General features: G+C 46.8%; 1 protein-coding gene across 1 annotated transcript in view; it reads left to right on the top strand.

The window, feature by feature from the left end:
- The window catches only part of LOC128697081 (solute carrier family 35 member F3), a 206,575-nt gene that overhangs the window by 177,411 nt on the left and 6,164 nt on the right, over positions 1-23,000 (top strand). Inside the window, exons 6-10 of the mRNA XM_070095178.1 lie at positions 2,698-2,876; positions 10,163-10,291; positions 11,514-11,703; positions 17,485-17,574; positions 18,818-18,947. Coding sequence (XP_069951279.1) covers positions 2,698-2,876; positions 10,163-10,291; positions 11,514-11,703; positions 17,485-17,574; positions 18,818-18,947 — 718 coding nt within the window. The remainder of the gene's footprint in view (positions 1-2,697; positions 2,877-10,162; positions 10,292-11,513; positions 11,704-17,484; positions 17,575-18,817; positions 18,948-23,000) is intronic.

Genomic DNA, 23,000 nt, shown 5'->3' with positions numbered 1-23,000 from the left:
TATGTGGTGTGTTCTGTGTATGTGGTGTGTTCTGTGTATGTGACGTGTTCTGTGTATGTGACGTGTTCTGTGTATGTGGTGTGTTCTGTGTATGTGACGTGTTCTGTGTATGTGACGTGTTCTGTGTATGTGGTGTGTTCTGTGTATGTGACGTGTTCTGTGTATGTGACGTGTTCTGTGTATGTGACGTGTTCTGTGTATGTGGTGTGTTCTGTGTATGTGACGTGTTCTGTGTATGTGACGTGTTCTGTGTATGTGACGTGTTCTGTGTATGTGACGTGTTCTGTGTATGTGGTGTGTTCTGTGTATGTGACGTGTTCTGTGTATGTGACGTGTTCTGTGTATGTGGTGTGTTCTGTGTATGTGACGTGTTCTGTGTATGTGACGTGTTCTGTGTATGTGGTGTGTTCTGTGTATGTGACGTGTTCTGTGTATGTGACGTGTTCTGTGTATGTGACGTGTTCTGTGTATGTGGTGTGTTCTGTGTATGTGACGTGTTCTGTGTATGTGACGTGTTCTGTGTATGTGACGTGTTCTGTGTATGTGACGTGTTCTGTGTATGTGGTGTGTTCTGTGTATGTGACGTGTTCTGTGTATGTGACGTGTTCTGTGTATGTGGTGTGTTCTGTGTATGTGACGTGTTCTGTGTATGTGACGTGTTCTGTGTATGTGGTGTGTTCTGTGTATGTGACGTGTTCTGTGTATGTGACGTGTTCTGTGTATGTGGTGTGTTCTGTGTATGTGACGTGTTCTGTGTATGTGACGTGTTCTGTGTATGTGGTGTGTTCTGTGTATGTGGCGTGTTCTGTGTATGTGACGTGTTCTGTGTATGTGGTGTGTTCTGTGTATGTGACGTGTTCTGTGTATGTGACGTGTTCTGTGTATGTGGTGTGTTCTGTGTATGTGACGTGTTCTGTGTATGTGACGTGTTCTGTGTATGTGACGTGTTCTGTGTATGTGACGTGTTCTGTGTATGTGACGTGTTCTGTGTATGTGGTGTGTTCTGTGTATGTGGTGTGTTCTGTGTATGTGGTGTGTTCTGTGTATGTGACGTGTTCTGTGTATGTGACGTGTTCTGTGTATGTGACGTGTTCTGTGTATGTGACGTGTTCTGTGTATGTGGTGTGTTCTGTGTATGTGGTGTGTTCTGTGTATGTGGTGTGTTCTGTGTATGTGACGTGTTCTGTGTATGTGACGTGTTCTGTGTATGTGACGTGTTCTGTGTATGTGACGTGTTCTGTGTATGTGACGTGTTCTGTGTATGTGACGTGTTCTGTGTATGTGACGTGTTCTGTGTATGTGACGTGTTCTGTGTATGTGACGTGTTCTGTGTATGTGACGTGTTCTGTGTATGTGACGTGTTCTGTGTATGTGGTGTGTTCTGTGTATGTGGTGTGTTCTGTGTATGTGACGTGTTCTGTGTATGTGACGTGTTCTGTGTATGTGACGTGTTCTGTGTATGTGACGTGTTCTGTGTATGTGACGTGTTCTGTGTATGTGACTGTGTTCTGTGTATGTGACGTGTTCTGTGTATGTGACGTGTTCTGTGTATGTGGTGTGTTCTGTGTATGTGGTGTGTTCTGTGTATGTGACGTGTTCTGTGTATGTGACGTGTTCTGTGTATGTGACGTGTTCTGTGTATGTGACGTGTTCTGTGTATGTGACGTGTTCTGTGTATGTGACGTGTTCTGTGTATGTGGTGTGTTCTGTGTATGTGGTGTGTTCTGTGTATGTGGTGTGTTCTGTGTATGTGACGTGTTCTGTGTATGTGACGTGTTCTGTGTATGTGGTGTGTTCTGTGTATGTGGTGTGTTCTGTGTATGTGACGTGTTCTGTGTATGTGACGTGTTCTGTGTATGTGGTGTGTTCTGTGTATGTGACGTGTTCTGTGTATGTGGTGTGTTCTGTGTATGTGGTGTGTTCTGTGTATGTGGTGTGTTCTGTGTATGTGGTGTGTTCTGTGTATGTGACGTGTTCTGTGTATGTGACGTGTTCTGTGTATGTGGTGTGTTCTGTGTATGTGGTGTGTTCTGTGTATGTGGTGTAGATATTCTCAGTGTACATGTTAGTGTATGGAAGAACTCACAATAAACTTGACAGTTTTATAGTCCACAATATTGTTCATGATCTTAAAGGTAACAATATTTTTTTTACAAAGATATAGAGTGTGTTGTTTGTTATATTAACAATTTAACTCGATGTTAGACAACTGTATGAGTGAGACAGTGTTGTGTGAGGTGTTGTGTGAGGTGTTGTGTGAGGTGTTGTGTGAGGTGTTGTGTGAGGTGTTGTCACTTTCTCTGAGGTGTCACCTCAGTGTTTAACATTTATAATGTACTTCCCTTACCTCTTCTTCCTATTCCTCTGAAGATATGTGTAAACACATGAAAGCGCTCAGGTTTTATTTCCTATTTTCACTGTGGTATTTTTACATGTTAGTGTGTATGTTCTCAGTAATCATAGTTCTGTCCCTGTAGCTACATACACACGGTCGTAAATAGGTAGTCACCAAGCACAAATGCACGTTGACGAGAATCCACATCTCTCTCCTCCATCACCAGACAGAGTTGGGAGGCACCCACGCAGCTAAGCCCTTCACGAAATCCTCCTTCGTAATTACACACCCTCTGCTTCCCTCGTTTCCCCTCAGACTAATTAGATTATCCTTCCCTTTCTTCTCCCTCTGTGTTCCCTTAGGTAAGTTCATGACCCGGAGCTGTCTCTTCTGCCTGCTGTGGGTGGTGACTAACTACATGTACGTTTACTCTCTGAGGATCCTCGACTGCACAGACGTCATGGCGCTCTACTCCGCCCACGTCTCTTTCGTCTACCTCCTCTCCTGGGTCATTCTCCACGACCAGTTTGTCGGCGTTAGGGTGAGTGGATACGAGGGTGAGTGTAGAGGGCTTCAAGGGGTGAGTATTGTGGTCCCGGGGGTGTGTAATGAAGCACTAAGGGTGAGTATTGTGGCCCCGGGGGGGTGTAATGAAGCACTAAGGGTGAGTATTGTGGCCCCGGGGGGTGTAATGAAGCACTAAGGGTGAGTATTGTGGCCCCGGGGGGGTGTAATGAAGCACTAAGGGTGAGTATTGTGGCCCCGGGGGGGTGTAATGAAACACTAAGGGTGAGTATTCTAGCAATAAGGGTGAGTATTGTGGCAACATGAGTGAATATTGTGGTTTCAAATGTAACAACTTTGGAAAAAAAGTCTTTCCTGCCATTAAAACTTAATAACAAACCATCATTGTTTCTTGCGATGGGAAGACGGAGGATCGAGCCTCCGTCACTTCTTGCCCTGAATGGCTCGCTGATCTGATACTTACATGACGCCTGTGGAAGCAGAGATAGCCAAGTTAGGTACAAGAAAGGTGAAGAGCTCTTTTCCACTACTATCAAGGCTGGGACCGGGCAGTGGGGGCGTTGACCCGTAAGACCATCCTTTCTCCTGACGACAGAGATAAACATTCCTCAGTTTTTACGGGTGTCTGAGAGACGACAGCTCCAGGTTTTGCATAACAGTTTCATGCCTCAGTCAGATAACCAAAAGCTCCAGCTGTGGGGTCATCATACGATTAAGACCCACGTCAGGAAACACTTGTTCTGTTTCCTGACAAATCTTAGCTAAGTATGCAGAGCTCAACTCTCTGGTTGATGAAGTTGGGAATAGAATTAAATTTGTTTGCCAGAGTTGAGGGGAAGCTTAACTTCCCAGAGGCATCAGTGCCTCGCCTGCCACCAGCGGCTTGCATCTGACGTGAGTTATGCAAATGACTTTCCTATGATAATTGTTTGAACTACGGCTGTGAGCCATGAGGCTGAGGGAGACGAGATGCAGTGCTGTTATATACAGACGTGTTTCTCTATGAATAGCTGCAATGTGAAGCACAATGACTTCTGTTTCCTCAACATATTCCATCACAGAATATGGATTTCCTACATTAGGAAAGGAAATGTGTGAGTCTGAGCTGGAAGGCTTCACTAGGAGCATGAGGACATCATGAAGCATTCCACTACAGTACCTCCAACACCTTCAAAGGTTTCCTTCCAGCAGGGCTGGAGTTACTATTACATGGGCCCAAACGTCTCTTAGAACACCTCATAAACATGAGGTAAGAGGAAGTTATGAGGGCACCATTATCATAAAAACACATATGACTCAATAAGAGCATCAAAGGATGGGAGTGAGAGGAGAGTGATGAGATGGAGGGACGGGAGAAGATGGATAGATTGTTGAGCTAAACAACATCAAGAGAAGGGAGAAGGGAAGTGAGGCAATACTAATTGAAAGAAACTATAGATAGAGAATGAGAGGAAGCAATAACAGAGAGAAGCAACCTACCGTAACTGTGTCTGTTTTTAATTCTGTATTAGAGGTAATCCACACAATACACTGACACACACACAGCACACAGACACACAACACACTGACACACAACACACTGACACACAGCACACAGACACACAACACACTGACACAACACACTGACACACAACACACTGACACACAACACACAGACACACACAGCACACAGACACACAACACACTGACACACAACACACTGACACACAACACACTGACACAACACACTGACACACAGCACACTGACACACAACACACTGACACAACACACTGACACACAACACACTGACACACAACACACAGACACACACAGCACACAGACACACAACACACTGACACACAACACACTGACACACAACACACTGACACAACACACTGACACACAACACACTGACACACAACACACTGACACAACACACTGACACACAACACACAGACACACACAGCACACAGACACACAACACACTGACACACAACACACTGACACACAACACACTGACACAACACACTGACACACAACACACTGACACACAACACACTGACACAACACACTGACACACAACACACTGACACACAACACACAGACACACACAGCACACAGACACACAACACACAGACACACACAACACACTGACACACAACACACTGACACACAACACACTGACACAACACACTGACACACAACACACAGACACACACAGCAAACAGACACACAACACACTGACACACAACACACTGACACACAACACACTGACACAACACACTGACACACAACACACTGACACACAACACACTGACACAACACACTGACACACAACACACTGACACACAACACACAGACACACACAGCACACAGACACACAACACACAGACACACACAACACACTGACACACAACACACTGACACACAACACACTGACACACAACACACAGACACACACAGCACACAGACACACAACACACTGACACACAATACACTGACACACAATACACTGACACACAATACACAGACACACAACACACTGACACACAACACACTGACACACAACACACTGACACACAACACACTGACACACAATACACTGACACACAATACACTGACACATACAGCACACAGACACACAACACACTGACACACAACACACTGACACACAATACACTGACACACAACACACTGACACACAACACACTGACACACAATACACTGACACACAACACACTGACACACAACACACTGACACACAATACACTGACACACAATACACTGACACACAATACACTGACACACAATACACTGACACATACAGCACACAGGCACACAACACACTGACACACAATACACTGACACACAACACACTGACACACAACACACTGGCACACAACACACTGACACACAACACACTGACACACAATACACTGACACACAATACACTGACACACAATACACTGACACATACAGCACACAGACACACAACACACTGACACACAACACACTGACACACAACACACTGACACACAATACACTGACACACAATACACTGACACACAATACACTGACACATACAGCACACAGACACACAACACACAGACACACAACACACTGACACACAGTACACTGACACACAATACACTGACACACAATACACTGACACACAACGCACAGACACACACAGCACACAGACACACACAGCACACAGACACACACAGCACACAGACACACAACACACTGACACACACAACACACAGACACACAACACACACACAACACACTGACACACACAACACACAGACACACAACACATTGACACACACAACACACTGACACACACAACACACAGACACACAACACACAGACACACAACACACTGACACACACAACACACTGACACACACAACACACAGACACACAACACACAGACACACAACACACTGACACACACAACACACTGACACACAACACACTGACACACACAACACACAGACACACAACACATTGACACACACAACACACTGACACACAACACACTGACACACACAACACACAGACACACAACACATTGACACACACAACACACTGACACACAACACACTGACACACACAACACACAGACACACAACACATTGACACACACAACACACTGACACACACAACACACAGACACACAACACACAGACACACAACACACTGACACACAACACACTGACACACACAACACACAGACACACAACACACTGACACACAACACACTGACACACAACACACTGACACACAACACACTGACACACAACACACTGACACACAACACACTGACACACAACACACTGACACACACAACACACAGACACACAACACACAGACACACAACACACTGACACACAACACACTGACACACACAACACACTGACACACAACACACAGACACACAACACACTGACACACACAACACACTGACACACAACACACAGACACACAACACACAGACACACACAACACACAGACACACAACACACAGACACACAACACACTGACACACACAACACACTGACACACAACACACAGACACACAACACACTGACACACAACACACAGACACACAACACACAGACACACACAACACACAGACACACAACACACAGACACACAACACACTGACACACACAACACACAGACACACAACACACTGACACACAACACACTGACACACAACACACTGACACACAACACACTGACACACACAGCACACAGACACACACAGCACACAGACACACAACACACAGACACACAACACACAGACACACAGCACACTGACACACACAACACTCTGACACACACAACACTCAGACACACACAACACACAGACACACAACACACAGACACACAACACACTGACACACAATACACTGACACACAACGCACACAGACACACAACACACTGACACACACAACACACAGACACACAACACACAGACACACAACACACAGACACACAACACACTGACACATACAGCACACAGACACACAACACACTGACACACAACACACTGACACACAATACACTGACACACAACGCACAGACACACACAGCACACAGACACACACAGCACACAGACACACAACACACTGACACACACAACACACAGACACACAACACACACACAACACACTGACACACACAACACACAGACACACAACACACTGACACACACAACACACTGACACACACAACACACAGACACACAACACACAGACACACAACACACAGACACACAACACACAGACACACAACACACAGACACACAACACACAGACACACAACACACAGACACACAACACACAGACACACAACACACAGACACACAACACACAGACACACAACACACAGACACACAACACACAGACACACAACACACACACACACAACACACAGACACACAACACACAGACACACAATACACAGACACACAACACACACACACACACAACACACAGCCTCTACCAGCCATTACCAAGGTGTCAGAGTGATCTAGTTACCAGCAGAGGTCAGGATGGATGGTGTAGCGGGTAACACAACATCCCCTGCAACACTACGCAACACTCTGCAAAATGAACATCGTTACATTCTAAAAACAACGTTAAAATCATATATACGTTATAGCAAATTTCGTTACGACCTCCCGGGAAAATGAGACCTTAAAAAGTGTATTAAATTCTTGATATTCTCAAAAAAAAAAAAAAACTTATTCTCAAAATCCAAAAAAATCAGTATTTTTTTGGAAATGACGGAAAACAAATATATTTTTCACGTTGTTTATTCTTCTGTCTCGTCTATTGGTTAGATAGACTGTTGGTTGATAGATGGATTGTGTGTGTTGATAGATTGACTGTGGGCGTTGTGTGGGTTAATAGATAGACTCCCACACACACCCCAGGAGCACCACCACACACCCCAGGAGCACCACCACACACCCCAGGAGCACCACCACACACCCCAGGAGCACCACCCCACACCCCAGGAGCACCACCACACACCCCAGGAGCACCACCACACACCCCAGGAGCACCACCCCACACCCCAGGAGCACCACCCCACACCCCAGGAGCACCACCACACACTCCAGGAGCACCACCACACACCCCAGGAGCACCACCACACACCCCAGGAACACAACCACACACCCCAGGACCACCACCACACACCCCAGGAGCACCACCACACACCCCAGGAGCACCACCACACACCCCAGGAGCACCACCACACACCCCAGGAGCACCACCACACACCCCAGGAGCACCACCACACACCCCAGGAGCACCACCACACACCCCAGGAGCACCACCACACACCCCAGGAGCACCACACATACCCCAGGAGCACCAAACACACCCCATGACCACCACCACACACCCCAGGACCACCACCACACACCCCAGGAGCACCACACACACCCCAGGACCACCACCACACACCCCAGGAGCACCACACACTCCCTAGGAGCACCACACACACCCCAGGACGACCACCACACACCCCAGGAGCACCACACACACCCCCGGACCACCACCACACACCCCAGGAGCACCACCACACACCCCAGGACCACCACACACACCCGAGGACCACCACCACACACCTCAGGAGCACCACACACACCCCAGGACCACCACCACACACCCCAGGAGCACCACACACACCCCCGGGCCACCACACACACCCAAGGACCACCACCACACACCCCAAGACCACCACCACACACCCCAGGACCACCACACACACCCCAAGACCACCACCACACACCCCAGGACCACCACACACACTCCAGGACCACCACCACACACCCCAGGACCACTATACACACCCAAGGACTACCACCACACACCCCAGGAGCACCACACACACCCCAGGACCACCACCACACACCCCAGGAGCACCACACACACCCCCGGACCACCACACACACTCCAGGACCACCACCACACACCCCAGGACCACTATACACACCCAAGGACTACCACCACACACCCCAGGAGCACCACACACACCCCAGGACCACCACCACACACCCCAGGAGCACCACACACACCCCCGGACCACCACACACACTCCAGGACCACCACCACACACCCCAGGACCACTATACACACCCAAGGACTACCACCACACACCCCAGGAGCACCACACACACCCCAGGACCACCACCACACACCCCAGGAGCACCACACACACCCCCGGACCACCACACACATCCAAGGACCACCACAGACAATCTGGACACAATTCGATGTGGTAGCAACAGAAGTGACTGATATTCACTTTCATGTAACAGTGAATACAATGGGACGGTACAGAAAGTACCGCAAGGTAGACTCACACCTCACCCGGTTTCATGACGTGAGGAGCGCGGGGTACACATCACGCACAACCTATCCCCGGAGACACATGTTACTTGAAGCAACTTCGTACACACACACACACACACACACACACACACACACACACACACACACACACACACACACACACACACACACACACACACACACACACACACACACACACACACACACACACACACACACACACACACACACACACACGAGAAGTACCTTGTGCTCGAAACTCTCATTTCAAAGCAAGCGTTTCCTGGGACAACGTTTCGCTCTGTGTATAAATTTACTATATCCTGCCTTCATAGAACTCTACAAGGAGCGAAACATAACTTGATAAAGCTCTACTCAGGGCGAAAGTATGACTTAATAAAGCTCTACACGGAGTCAAAATATGACTGTGTGTCCATCTACAGATTGTTGCAGTGATTCTCTGCAACACTGGCATTGCACTGCTGGCCTACATGGACGGTATTACCAGAACCAAAACTCTGGGAGGTGTGGTACTGGCTGCTGCGTCTGCTGCTGGCTCTGCTGTCTACAAGGTGAGGCTCTGCTGTCTACAAGGTAACGCTCTGCTGTCTACAAGGTGAGGCTCTGCTGTCTGCAAGGTGAAGTTCTGCTGTCTACAAGGTGAGGCTCTGCTGTCTACAAGGTGAGGCTTTGCTGTCTACAAGGTGAGGCTCTGCTGTCTACAAGGTAACGCTCTGCTGTCTACAAGGTGAGGCTCTGCTGTCTACAAGGTGACGCTCTGCTGTCTACAAGGTGAGGCTCTGCTGTCTACAAGGTGAGGCTTTGCTGTCTACAAGGTAACGCTCTGCTGTCTACAAGGTGAGGCTCTGCTGTCTGCAAGGTGAAGTTCTGCTGTCTACAAGGTGAGGCTCTGCTGTCTACAAGGTGACGCTCTGCTGTCTACAAGGTAACGCTCTGCTGTCTACAAGGTGAGGCTCTGCTGTCTGCAAGGTGAATTTCTGCTGTCTACAAGGTGAGGCTCTGCTGTCTACAAGGTGACGCTCTGCTGTCTACAAGGTGAGGCTCTGCTGTCTACAAGGTAACGCTCTGCTGTCTACAAGGTGACGCTCTGCTGTCTACAAGGTAACGCTCTGCTGTCTACAAGGTAACGCTCTGCTGTCTACAAGGTGACGCTCTGCTGTCTACAAGGTGACGCTCTGCTGTCTACAAGGTAACGCTCTGCTGTCTACAAGGTAACGCTCTGCTGTCTACAAGGTGACGCTCTGCTGTCTACAAGGTGACGCTCTGCTGTCTACAAGGTAACGCTCTGCTGTCTACAAGGTGAGGCTCTGCTGTCTACAAGGTGAGGCTCTGCTGTCTGCAAGGTGAAGTTCTGCTGTCTACAAGGTGAGGCTCTGCTGTCTACAAGGTGACGCTCTGCTGTCTACAAGGTAACGCTCTGCTGTCTACAAGGTGAGGCTCTGCTGTCTGCAAGGTGAATTTCTGCTGTCTACAAGGTGAGGCTCTGCTGTCTACAAGGTGACGCTCTGCTGTCTACAAGGTAACGCTCTGCTGTCTACAAGGTGAGGCTCTACTGTCTACAAAGTGAGGCTCTACCGTCTACAAGGTGACGCTCTGCTGTCTACAAGGTAAGGTTCTACTCAATACTAATAATTTACGATAATCTAGACAGGAGAAGACAGGTGTTCCCTGCAGACAGCCTCAGTGTGGCCTTTAAGGCGTCTGCTGCCTGTCTTTCAAACTGAACGTTGTCCCCCATCACTCTCTCTCTCTCTCTCTCTCTCTCTCTCTCAGGTGCTGTTCAAGAAGGTTATAGGTGAAGCGAGCTTCGGGCAGGTGAGTCTTATCTTCACTGTGATAGCGCTGCTCAACACCACCTTGCTGAGTCCCCTGGTGGCCACCTTCTATTTTAGCGGCTACGAGACACTTCTCTGGGCTCACCTACCCTGGCCCAACCTCCTTATAGCTGCGGCACTCTCACTAGGTGAGTCCCACGCATCATTCACCTCGTCCATTCGATTCACCTGATTTACCTCGTCCACTCGATTCACCTCGTCCACCCGATTCACCTCGTCCGCCTGATTCACCTCGTCCGCCTGATTCACCTAGTCCACCTGATTCACCTCGTTCGTCTGATTCACCTCTTCCACCTGATTCACCTCGTTCACCTGATTCTTACCCCGTCTAGTCCCCTGATCGTCTCCCAAACACAAAAAGATTGATTTACGTTCCATGACTCCCAGCTAAATGAATTTTAGTAATAATTATTATTTTAATAATAAAATAATAATAATAATAATAATAATAATAATAATTATTATTATTATTATTATTATTATTATTATTATTATTATTATTATTATTATTATTATTATTATTATTGTTGTTGTTGTTGTTGTAGTAACATCATCAAAATAATTGAAAAATTAATGAAGCGATGTTTTCCTGAGATATTGTGAGTGTGAGTGTGTCACGTCTGAGTGTGTGTGTGTCACGTCTGAGTGTGAGTGTGTCACGTCTGAGTGTGTGTGTGTCACGTCTGAGTGTGTGTGTGTCACGTCTGAGTGTGTGTGTGTCACGTCTGAGTGTGTGTGTGTCACGTCTGAGTGTGTGTCTCGTCTGAGTGTGTGTGTGTCACGTCTGAGTGTGTGTGTGTCACGTCTGAGTGTGTGTGTGTCACGTCTGAGTGTGTGTGTGTCACGTCTGAGTGTGTGTCTCGTCTGAGTGTGTGTGTGTCACGTCTGAGTGTGTGTGTGTCACGTCTGAGTGTGTGTGTGTCACGTCTGAGTGTGTGTGTGTCACGTCTGAGTGTGTGTGTGTCACGTCTGAGTGTGTGTGTGTCACGTCTGAGTGTGTGTGTGTCACGTCTGAGTGTGTGTCTCGTCTGAGTGTGTGTGTGTCACGTCTGAGTGTGTGTGTGTCACGTCTGAGTGTGTGTGTGTCACGTCTGAGTGTGTGTGTGTCACGTCTGAGTGTGTGTCTCGTCTGAGTGTGTGTGTGTCACGTCTGAGTGTGTGTGTGTCACGTCTGAGTGTGTGTGTGTCACGTCTGAGTGTGTGTGTGTCACGTCTGAGTGTGTGTCTCGTCTGAGTGTGTGTGTGTCACGTCTGAGTGTGTGTGTGTCACGTCTGAGTGTGTGTGTGTCTCGTCTGAGTGTGTGTCACGTCTGAGTGTGTGTGTGTCACGTCTGAGTGTGTGTGTGTCTCGTCTGAGTGTGTGTCACGTCTGAGTGTGTGTGTGTCACGTCTGAGTGTGTGTGTGTCACGTCTGAGTGTGTGTGTGTCACGTCTGAGTGTGTGTGTGTCACGTCTGAGTGTGTGTGTGTCACGTCTGAGTGTGTGTGTGTCTCGTCTGAGTGTGTGTCACGTCTGAGTGTGTGTGTGTCACGTCTGAGTGTGTGTGTGTCTCGTCTGAGTATGTGTCTCGTCTGAGTGTGTGTGTGTCTCGTCTGAGTGTGTGTCTCGTCTGAGTGTGTGTGTGTCTCGTCTGAGTGTGTGTGTGTCTCGTCTGAGTGTGTGTGTGTCTCGTCTGAGTGTGTGTGTGTCTCGTCTGAGTGTGTGTGTGTCTCGTCTGAGTGTGTGTGTGTCTCGTCTGAGTGTGTGTGTGTCTCGTCTGAGTGTGTGTGTGTCTCGTCTGAGTGTGTGTGTGTCACGTCTGAGTGTGTGTGTGTGTCACGTCTGAGTGTGTGTGTGTCTCGTCTGAGTGTGTGTGTGTCTCGTCTGAGTGTGTGTGTGTCTCGTCTGAGTGTGTGTGTGTCTCGTCTGAGTGTGTGTGTGTCACGTCTGAGTGTGTGTCACGTCTGAGTGTGTGTGTGTCACGTCTGAGTGTGAGTCTCGTCTGAGCGTGTCACGTCTGAGTGTGTGTCACGTCTGAGTGTGTCACGTCTGAGTGCGTGTCACGTCTGAGTGTGTGTGTGTCTCGTCTGAGTGTGAGTCTCGTCTGAGTGTGTGTCACGTCTGAGTGTGTGTCACGTCTGAGTGTGTGTCTCGTCTGAGTGTGTGTCACGTCTGAGTGTGTGTCACGTCTGAGTGTGTGTCACGTCTGAGTGTGTGTCACGTCTGAGTGTGTCACGTCTGAGTGCGTGTCACGTCTGAGTGTGTGTGCGTCTCGTCTGAGTGTGAGTCTCGTCTGAGTGTGTGTCACGTCTGAGTGTGTGTCACGTCTGAGTGTGTGTCTCGTCTGAGTGTGTGTCACGTCTGAGTGTGTGTCACGTCTGAGTGTGTGTCTCGTCTGAGTGTGTGTCACGTCTGAGTGTGTGTCACGTCTGAGTGTGTGTCTCGTCTGAGTGTGTGTCACGTCTGAGTGTGTGTCACGTCTGAGTGTGTGTCTCGTCTGAGTGTGTGTCACGCTTGAGTGTGTGTCACGTCTGAGTGTGTGTCTCGTCTGAGTGTGTGTCACGTCTGAGTGTGTGTGTGTCACGTCTGAGTGTGAGTCTCGTCTGAGTGTGTGTCACGTCTGAGTGTGTGTCACGTCTGAGTGTGTCACGTCTGAGTGTGAGTCTCGTCTGAGTGTGTGTCACGTCTGAGTGTGTGTCACGTCTGAGTGTGTCACGTCTGAGTGCGTGTCACGTCTGAGTGTGTGTGTGTCTCGTCTGAGTGTGAGTCTCGTCTGAGTGTGTGTCACGTCTGAGTGTGTGTCACGTCTGAGTGTGTGTCTCGTCTGAGTGTGTGTCACGTCTGAGTGTGTGTCACGTCTGAGTGTGTGTCTCGTCTGAGTGTGTGTCACGTCTGAGTGTGTGTCACGTCTGAGTGTGTGTCTCGTCTGAGTGTGTGTCACGTCTGAGTGTGTGTCACGTCTGAGTGTGTGTCTCGTCTGAGTGTGTGTCACGTCTGAGTGTGAGTCTCGTCTGAGTGTGTGTCACGTCTGAGTGTGTGTCACGTCTGAGTGTGTCACGTCTGAGTGTGAGTCTCGTCTGAGTGTGTGTCACGTCTGAGTGTGTGTCACGTCGGAGTGTGTCACGTCTGAGTGCGTGTCACGTCTGAGTGTGTGTGTGTCTCGTCTGAGTGTGTGTCACGTCTGAGTGTGTGTGTGTCACGTCTGAGTGTGTGTCACGTCTGAGTGTGTGTGTGTTTCGTCTGAGTGTGTGTCTCGTCTGAGTGTGTGTGTGTCACGTCTGAGTGTGTGTCACGTCTGAGTGTGTGTCACGTCTGAGTGTGTGTGTGTTTCGTCTGAGTGTGTGTCTCGTCTGAGTGTGTGTGTGTCACGTCTGAGTGTGTGTCACGTCTGAGTGTGTGTGTGTTTCGTCTGAGTGTGTGTCTCGTCTGAGTGTGTGTGTGTCACGTCTGAGTGTGTGTGTCTCGTCTGAGTGTGTGTCTCGTCTGAGTGTGTGTGTGTCACGTCTAAGTGTGTGTCACGTCTGAGTGTGTGTGTGTTTCGTCTGAGTGTGTGTCTCGTCTGAGTGTGTGTGTGTCACGTCTGAGTGTGTGTCACGTCTGAGTGTGTGTCACGTCTGAGTGTGTGTTTCGTCTGAGTGTGTGTCTTGTCTGAGTGTGTGTGTGTCACGTCTGAGTGTGTGTCACGTCTGAGTGTGTGTGTGTTTCGTCTGAGTGTGTGTCTCGTCTGAGTGTGTGTGTGTCACGTCTGAGTGTGTGTGTCTCGTCTGAGTGTGTGTCTCGTCTGAGTGTGTGTGTGTCACGTCTGAGTGTGTGTCACGTCTGAGTGTTTGTGTGTTTCGTCTGAGTGTGTGTCTCGTCTGAGTGTGTGTGTGTCACGTCTGAGTGTGTGTCACGTCTGAGTGTGTGTCACGTCTGAGTGTGTGTGTGTTTCGTCTGAGTGTGTGTCTCGTCTGAGTGTGTGTGTGTCACGTCTGAGTGTGTGTCACGTCTGAGTGTGTGTGTGTTTCGTCTGAGTGTGTGTCTCGTCTGAGTGTGTGTGTGTCACGTCTGAGTGTGTGTGTGTTTCGTCTGAGTGTGTGTCTCGTCTGAGTGTGTGTGTGTCACGTCTGAGTGTGTGTCACGTCTGAGTGTGTGTGTGTCTCGTCTGAGTGTGTGTGTGTCACGTCTGAGTGTGTATGTGACTCGTCTGAATGCGTGTGTGTCTCGTCTGAGTGTGTGTCTCGTCTGAGTGTGTGTCTCGTCTGAGTGTGTGTGTGTCACGTCTGAGTGTGTGTGTGTCTCGTCTGAGTGTGTGTCTCGTCTGAGTGTGTGTGTATCTCGTCTGAGTGTGTGTGTGTCTCGTCTGAGTGTGTGTGTGTCTCGTCTGAGTGTGTGTGTGCCACGTCTGAGTGTGTGTGTCTCGTCTGAGTGTGTGTCTCGTCTGAGTGTGTGTCTCGTCTGAGTGTGTGTCTCGTCTGAGTGTGTGTGTCACGTCTGAGTGTGTGTGTGTCTCGTCTGAGTGTGTGTCTCGTCTGAGTGTGTGTCTCATCTGAGTGTGTGTGTGTCACGTCTGAGTGTGTGTGTGTCTCGTCTGAGTGTGTGTCTCGTCTGAGTGTGTGTCTCGTCTGAGTGTGTGTGTGTCACGTTTGAGTGTGTGTGTCTCGTCTGGGTGTGTGTCTCGTCAGAGTGTGTGTGTGTCTCGTCTGAGTGTGTGTGTGTCTCGTCTGAGTGTGTGTCTCGTCTGAGTGTGTGTGTCTCGTCTGAGTGTGTGTGTGTCTCGTCTGAGTGTGTGTGTGTCTCGTCTGAATGTGTGTGTGTCTCGTCTGAATGTGTGTGTGTCTCGTCTGAGTGTGTGTGTGTCTCGTCTGAGTGTGTGTCTCGTCTGAGTGTGTGTCTCGTCTGAATGTGTGTGTGTCTCGTCTGAGTGTGTGTCTCGTCTGAGTGTGTCTCGTCTGAATGTGTGTGTCTCGTCTGAGTGTGTGTGTGTGTCTCGTCTGAGTGTGTGTCTCGTCTGAGTGTGTGTGTGTCTCGTCTGAGTGTGAGTGTCTCGTCTGAGTGTGTGTATCACGTCTGAGTGTGTGTCACGTCTGAGTGTGTGTCTCGTCTGAGTGTGTGTCTCGTCTGAGTGTGTGTGTGTGTCTCGTCTTAGTGTGAGTGTCTCGTCTGAGTGTGTGTATCACGTCTGAGTGTGTGTCACGTCTGAGTGTGTGTTTCTCGTCTGAATGTGTGTGTGTTTCGTCTGAGTGTGAGTGTCTCGTCTGAGTGTGTGTATCACGTCTGAGTGAATGTGCCTCGTCTGAGTGTGTGAGTCTCGTCTGAGTGTGAGTGTCTCGTCTGAGTGTGTGAGTCTCGTCTGAGTGTGTGTGTCTCGTCTGAGTGTGTGTGTCTCGTCTGAGTGTGTGTGTGTGTCTCGTCTGAGTGTGTGTGTCTCGTTTGAGTGTGTGTGTCTCGTCTGAGTGTGTGAGTCTCGTCTGAGTATGTATGTCTCGTCTGAGTGTGTGTCTCGCCTGAGTGTGTGTGTCTCTGTGTCTCGTCTGAATGTGTGTGTCTCGTCTGAGTGTGTGTATGTGTCTCGTCTGAGTGTGTGTGTCTTGTCTGAGTGTGTGAGTCTCGTCTGAGTGTGAGTGTCTCGTCTGAGTGTGTGTGTTTCGTCTGAGTGTGTGTGTCTCGTCTGAGTGTGTGAGTCTTGTCTGAGTGTGTGTGTGTCTCGTCTGAGTGTGTGTGTTTCGTCTAAGTATGTGAGTCTCGTCTGAGTGTGTGTGTGTGTGTCTCGTCTGAGTGTGTGTGTGTGTGTCTCGTCTGAGTGTGTGTGTCTCGTCTGAGTGTGTGTCTCGTCTGAGTGTGAGTGTCTCGTCTGAGTGTGTGTGTCTCATCTGAGTGTGTGAGTCTCGTCTGAGTGTGAGTGTCTCATCTATTCAGTAAACACTAAGACTAGTGTTGTCTTCCTGCAGCTGCTAACCTCCTGGGCAACTTTGGTATAGCCTTCACCTTTGAGATCTTCATAACACTGGGTCTGGTGCTGGCAGTACCTGTGTCTGCAGGTAGGTGGTGATCCTGTCTGGTGCTGGCAGTACCTGTGTCTGCAGGTAGGTGGTGATACTGTCTGGTGCTGGCAGTACCTGTGTCTGCAGGTAGGTGGTGATACTGTCTGGTGCTGGCAGTACCTGTGTCTGCAGGTAGGTGGTGATACTGTCTGGTGCTGGCAGTACCTGTGTTTGCAGGTAGGTGGTGATACTGTCTGGTGCTGGCAGTACCTGTGTCTGCAGGTAGGTGGTGATACTGTCTGGTGCTGGCAGTACCTGTGTTTGCAGGTAGGTGGTGATACTGTCTGGTGCTGGCAGTACCTGTGTCTGCAGGTAGGTGGTGACACTGTCTGGTGCTGGCAGTACCTGTGTCTGCAGGTAGGTGGTGATACTGTCTGGTGCTGGCAGTACCTGTGTCTGCAGGTAGGTGGTGACACTGTCTGGTGCTGGCAGTACCTGTATCTGCAGATGGTTTGTGGTTCGTCCTGAGCCATTTCGGTTCTTTCTGGACCATCACGGTCCTTTATGCATCATTACCATCCGTCCTGGACCAGCACGGTCTGTCAAGGACCATTACGGTCCACCCTGGACCATTATCAAATAAGCTAACCCCGCAGTCTCTTGACTGGTGCTAAGGTGTTGCAGCCACGGCACTGCTGCCTTTTTACCTTGTAGAAATTGACACTAAATTTTAACAGCTTCATCCCTGGAGTTAATGGTACGAAGTAAAGTTTCTGATGGATGAAAGTGTCGAGGATGTTAATCTTCACGAATCTGATACCAAAATATTTTTTTATATTAGGTAAATTGGACCTCAGACGCAGCTCTTGACATTTTAATGTGGCAACTTTTCGCTCTCCAGGAGGTCTGTCAAGCCGTTATGGCTTGACAGTATTTCTACGGCTTGTCGGTATTTCTACTGTTATTACTATTTTTGTTTTGTTCATACGTATCGAGTAACAACAATTGTGAAAGCTTGAGGGAATAAAGCTGATAGATGCGGCTTTTGATGCTAAGCTTTTCTTCAGCACTGGACATCAAAGATACAAGGTTAACTTTGAGTGACTGAAGGTCTTAGAAATAGTTTCCAAAGCAATATAAATCAGGTAACGGATGGGAGTTGAACCCATGGCAATCGAGTCCAAAAAATTAGTCCAGTGCGTTAAGCACTGTTTCAGCACAGCACTGAATACCATGTTATATTTAAGGGACTGAGGCCTCTAGACGTAGTTTCTAACACTAATCTCTTTCTTTTCCACAGCCTTGGACATCAAATGGTACCATGTGAGGTTTGAGGGGATGAAGCTGGCTGGTGTAGTCCTGATCGTGTGCGGGTTCTTCCTGGTACTCTTCCCTGCTAACTGGCCAGAGTACATCACTAAGGTGCTCCGGTGGGTTGCTGCAGGAGTGACGCAGTGGTTCCTGCGTCACTGTCGCAGGAGACCAAGATGAATGCTTGTCTTAGATGTGGAATGAGTTCAGTTCTTGAAGTGTTGTAGTCCCCCGTCTTGCAGTGTTGGTCCTCGTCTCTAGGCATGAAAGAAACTGTGATATTGTATATGTATACTGCATACGTCATATTGTATATGTATACTGTATACGTCATATTGTATATGTGTACTATATATGTAAGTTTTTTGATAAAAAAAAGTAATATTCGTCTAAGCTGACATGTGTGTTGCTATTTTAATTTAAAGGTGAAGTAACATGGCGTCTTACTCTATACGAGACCAGAAAACCAAAGAATTTTTTGTTGTCATGTCAGTTTGTGGCCAACATGTCAGTTTGTGGCCAACATGTCAGTTTGTGGCCAACATGTCAGTTTGTTCTCACTATCTTCAAGGTGCTGGACGCAAGTCACTTACTCTTCCCCCCAAAAAAAGATTTACAATTACTTTTTATGGCTCAGATCTGTTAATTATCTTTTTACTGTCCATTTTCCAAAGTGCTAAGACCCTTACTATCTTAGCGCTTCATTTTCAGTTTAATAATGACAATGATAATAATGCTACTACTAATACTACTACTGCTACTTCTACTACTGCTACTACAACTACTGCTACTACTACTAGTACTACTACTAGGACTGCTACTGCTACTACTACTACTGCTACTATTACTACTGCTACTACTGCTACTACTGCTACTACTACCACTACTACTACCACTATTACTACTACTACTACTATTACTACTACTGCTACTACTACTACTACTTCTACTACTACTACTGCTGCTACTACTACTACTACTACTACTCCGACTACTACTACTGCTACTCTGCTACTACTGCTACTACTACTACTACTACTACTGCTGCTGCTGCTACTACTACTACTGCTACTATTACTACTGCTACTACTGCTACTACTACCACTATTACTACTACTACTACTACTACTACTACTACTACTACTACTACTACTACTACTGCTGCTGCTACTACTACTACTGCTACTCCGACTACTGCTACTGCTACTACTACTATTACTGCTACTACTACTACTACTACTACTACTGCTGCTGCTGCTGCTAATACTACTACTACTACTGCTGCTTCTACTACTACTACTACTACTACTACTACTACTACTGCTGCTGCTGCTGCTGCTGCTGCTGCTAATACTACTACTACTACTGCTACTACTACTACTACACTACTACTACTACTACTACTACTACTGCTGCTGCTGCTGCTGCTGCTAATACTACTACTACTACTGCTGCTGCTGCTACTACTACTACTACTAATACTATTACTGCTACTACTACTACTACTAGTAATAATAATAATAATAATAATAATAATAATAATAATAATAATAATAATAATAATAATAATAATAATAATAATAATTCTTTTAAAAAATTAATTTTTGAATTAAGTTTTGAGATCAGAGTTTATAATTAACCTGTACAATTATGCTACAAAGAAACTCCAAAATTTATAAGTGTCAACTAAGAATACATTTTTTTTCTCAAAACCGGGCATGTTCTAGGCCTAAGGTGTTTCCTGGCCCTCATGCATGTTTCTGATGTGACGTGTTAGTCCATGTATGTTGTTCTTTGCTTGTACTAAGAGTATACTAAGAGTTTGTTAGGAATTTCTAGAGTACTAACTCCTGTTAGAAGAGTACATCTGTTTGTATTGTTGCCGATTTTTCTCTGTTTTCTTAAATATTAATTAGTTTATACTAGACGTAATTCTGGATAATGTTAAGGAGATGTTACTCTATGTACACTGTGTATATACATTGAGAGGTGCATTTGCCCCAGTGTATATACATTGAGAAGTGTATTTTCTCTTTGTGTATATACACCGAGAGAAAATTTACAGTTTATATAACCGAGAGAAAATGTAGTGTATACACACTGGGAGGTGTATTTCTCTTAGTATATATACACCGACAGGTGTATTCTCCTCAGTGTGTATATACTGAGAGGTGTATTTCTCTCAATGTATATACTGTTGGGTATTAAAGTATTCTTGACTGGTGGTGGAAATCTTACAAGCAGCCATATTGACTGTTGTAGTAGATAGGCTTTAAACCCCATTAACCGTCTGATATATCGTTCTGAAATTACTAATTAGGTTCTTAGCTGTAATTAGGTCTTCATCAGATTATAGTTAGGTTACAAGCTGAGTGGTTACGGTGGTGTCACTTTACAGTCTAACCTACAAGACAAATAGGTAATTTATCTTATCTTCTTCACTTCTATGTATCCTGTGTGTGTGTGTGTGTGTGTGTGTGTGTGTGTGTGTGTGTGTGTGTGTGTGTGTGTGTGTGTGTGTGTGTGTGTGTTTAAATGAGTTTCTATGGACACCATACTTCAGTAAATTATTATAATTAAGGTCTAACCTACGTTATAGTAAGGAAGTAAATTACTGCCTTAGTACTATAATGGGTAAATAAATTGTTAACAATATAGTGTGTGAGGAAGTGGACACGACAGCGTTCACATGGTGACTGGATCCTGATAGTTTGAATGCTGCTCCCTCCCTCCTGTCCCTATATATTACCTGTTTCCTCTTAGATTCTTCTTGTACATGAAGTGATCAAGGTTCAAGCATTGAATCATCTCCCATAAAGATGTCTTCAGTCAATACCTTCGTTCCCTTTTCATTAACTAATATTGTAAGCAATTAATGTGACATTTACCCATTACTATGTGTTTATTAGTAGTTAATATTTCCGTTTTTACATTTAGTAGACGTGGTTGTAGACGGTGCCAGTCAAGGCGATGAGCAACATTAACAGAAGAGTTTATTTTTGTCTTAAATTCTCTTATATTTCGTGATACTGGACTGAAAAGTGCTGGTAGAGCTATTCAAAGTCTTCCAGCTGATGCTAACCCTTGTGTATAGTTTCTTTATCAAGGATATCGTAGGTCTTCCAAGTCATCAAGTCGTCATTGATGAGAAGTCATCGTCCACCTCTGCCTGACATGTCTAGTCATCGTCTGGGGACAGACGACGTTGTTGTTATCGTCTCTGTGATTGCTATCACTTTCGGTTTATTTTCTTTTCTTTTTCTCCTTTCAGTTAGGTAACCTTATAACTTACATTGTGTCCATCTAGATAATCCTGAGGCTGCCTGTGGGAGTAATGTTTGTTCAGGGAGAGTGTTGACCTGGTCGTCCTAGCTGGTTATGTCGGTTTAGTGAGTCACCAGAGTTTATTAAATGTTAGATGTAGACACCAGGCTGGTGTAGCATGCTATAACTCAACGATATATATATATATATATATATATATATATATATATATATATATATATATATATATATATATATATATATATATATATATATATATTGTATGACAGTGGCCCAGTATGAGACTGGAGAATTTATATGTTAAGATGGCTCGATAATTTACATAAAATATAAACTTTCATCAACATCGTATTTTCCATCCTTGTTTAAAATGTTAAATATTAAAAAAAAAAATACGAAATTGCAGGTTTTAATTGAGGAATATCTGGAGGTGTTGTATAGTATATTGTATGTTGTGGTGTATATCTTGTGTAGTTGTATGCCACTGTGTGCTTCTATGGTGCCTTTATGGGGTCTTCATGGGGCTTTCAATGGACCTTTATTGTGCCTTCATGGTGACTTTCTGGGGCCTTAAGGTTCCCTCATGGTGACTTTCTGGGGCCTTAAGGTTCCCTCATGGTGACTTTCTGGGGTCTTAAGGTTCCCTCATGGGGTCTTCATGGGGCCTTAAGGTTCCCTCATGGTGACTTTCTGGGGACTTAAGGTTCCCTCATGGTGACTTTCTGGGGTCTTAAGGTTCCCTCATGGGGTCTTCATGGGACCTTAAGGTTCCCTCATGGGGTCTTCATGGGGCCTTAAGGTTCCCTCATGGGGTCTTCATGGGGCCTTAAGGTTCCCTCATGGGGTCTTCCTGGGGCCTTGAAAGTGAAGACAGCTGCTCACATTAA

Source organism: Cherax quadricarinatus, chromosome 49, assembly GCF_038502225.1.
Source record: "Cherax quadricarinatus isolate ZL_2023a chromosome 49, ASM3850222v1, whole genome shotgun sequence".
NCBI lineage: Eukaryota > Metazoa > Arthropoda > Malacostraca > Decapoda > Parastacidae > Cherax > Cherax quadricarinatus.
This window is presented reverse-complemented; position numbering and strand designations above follow the sequence as displayed.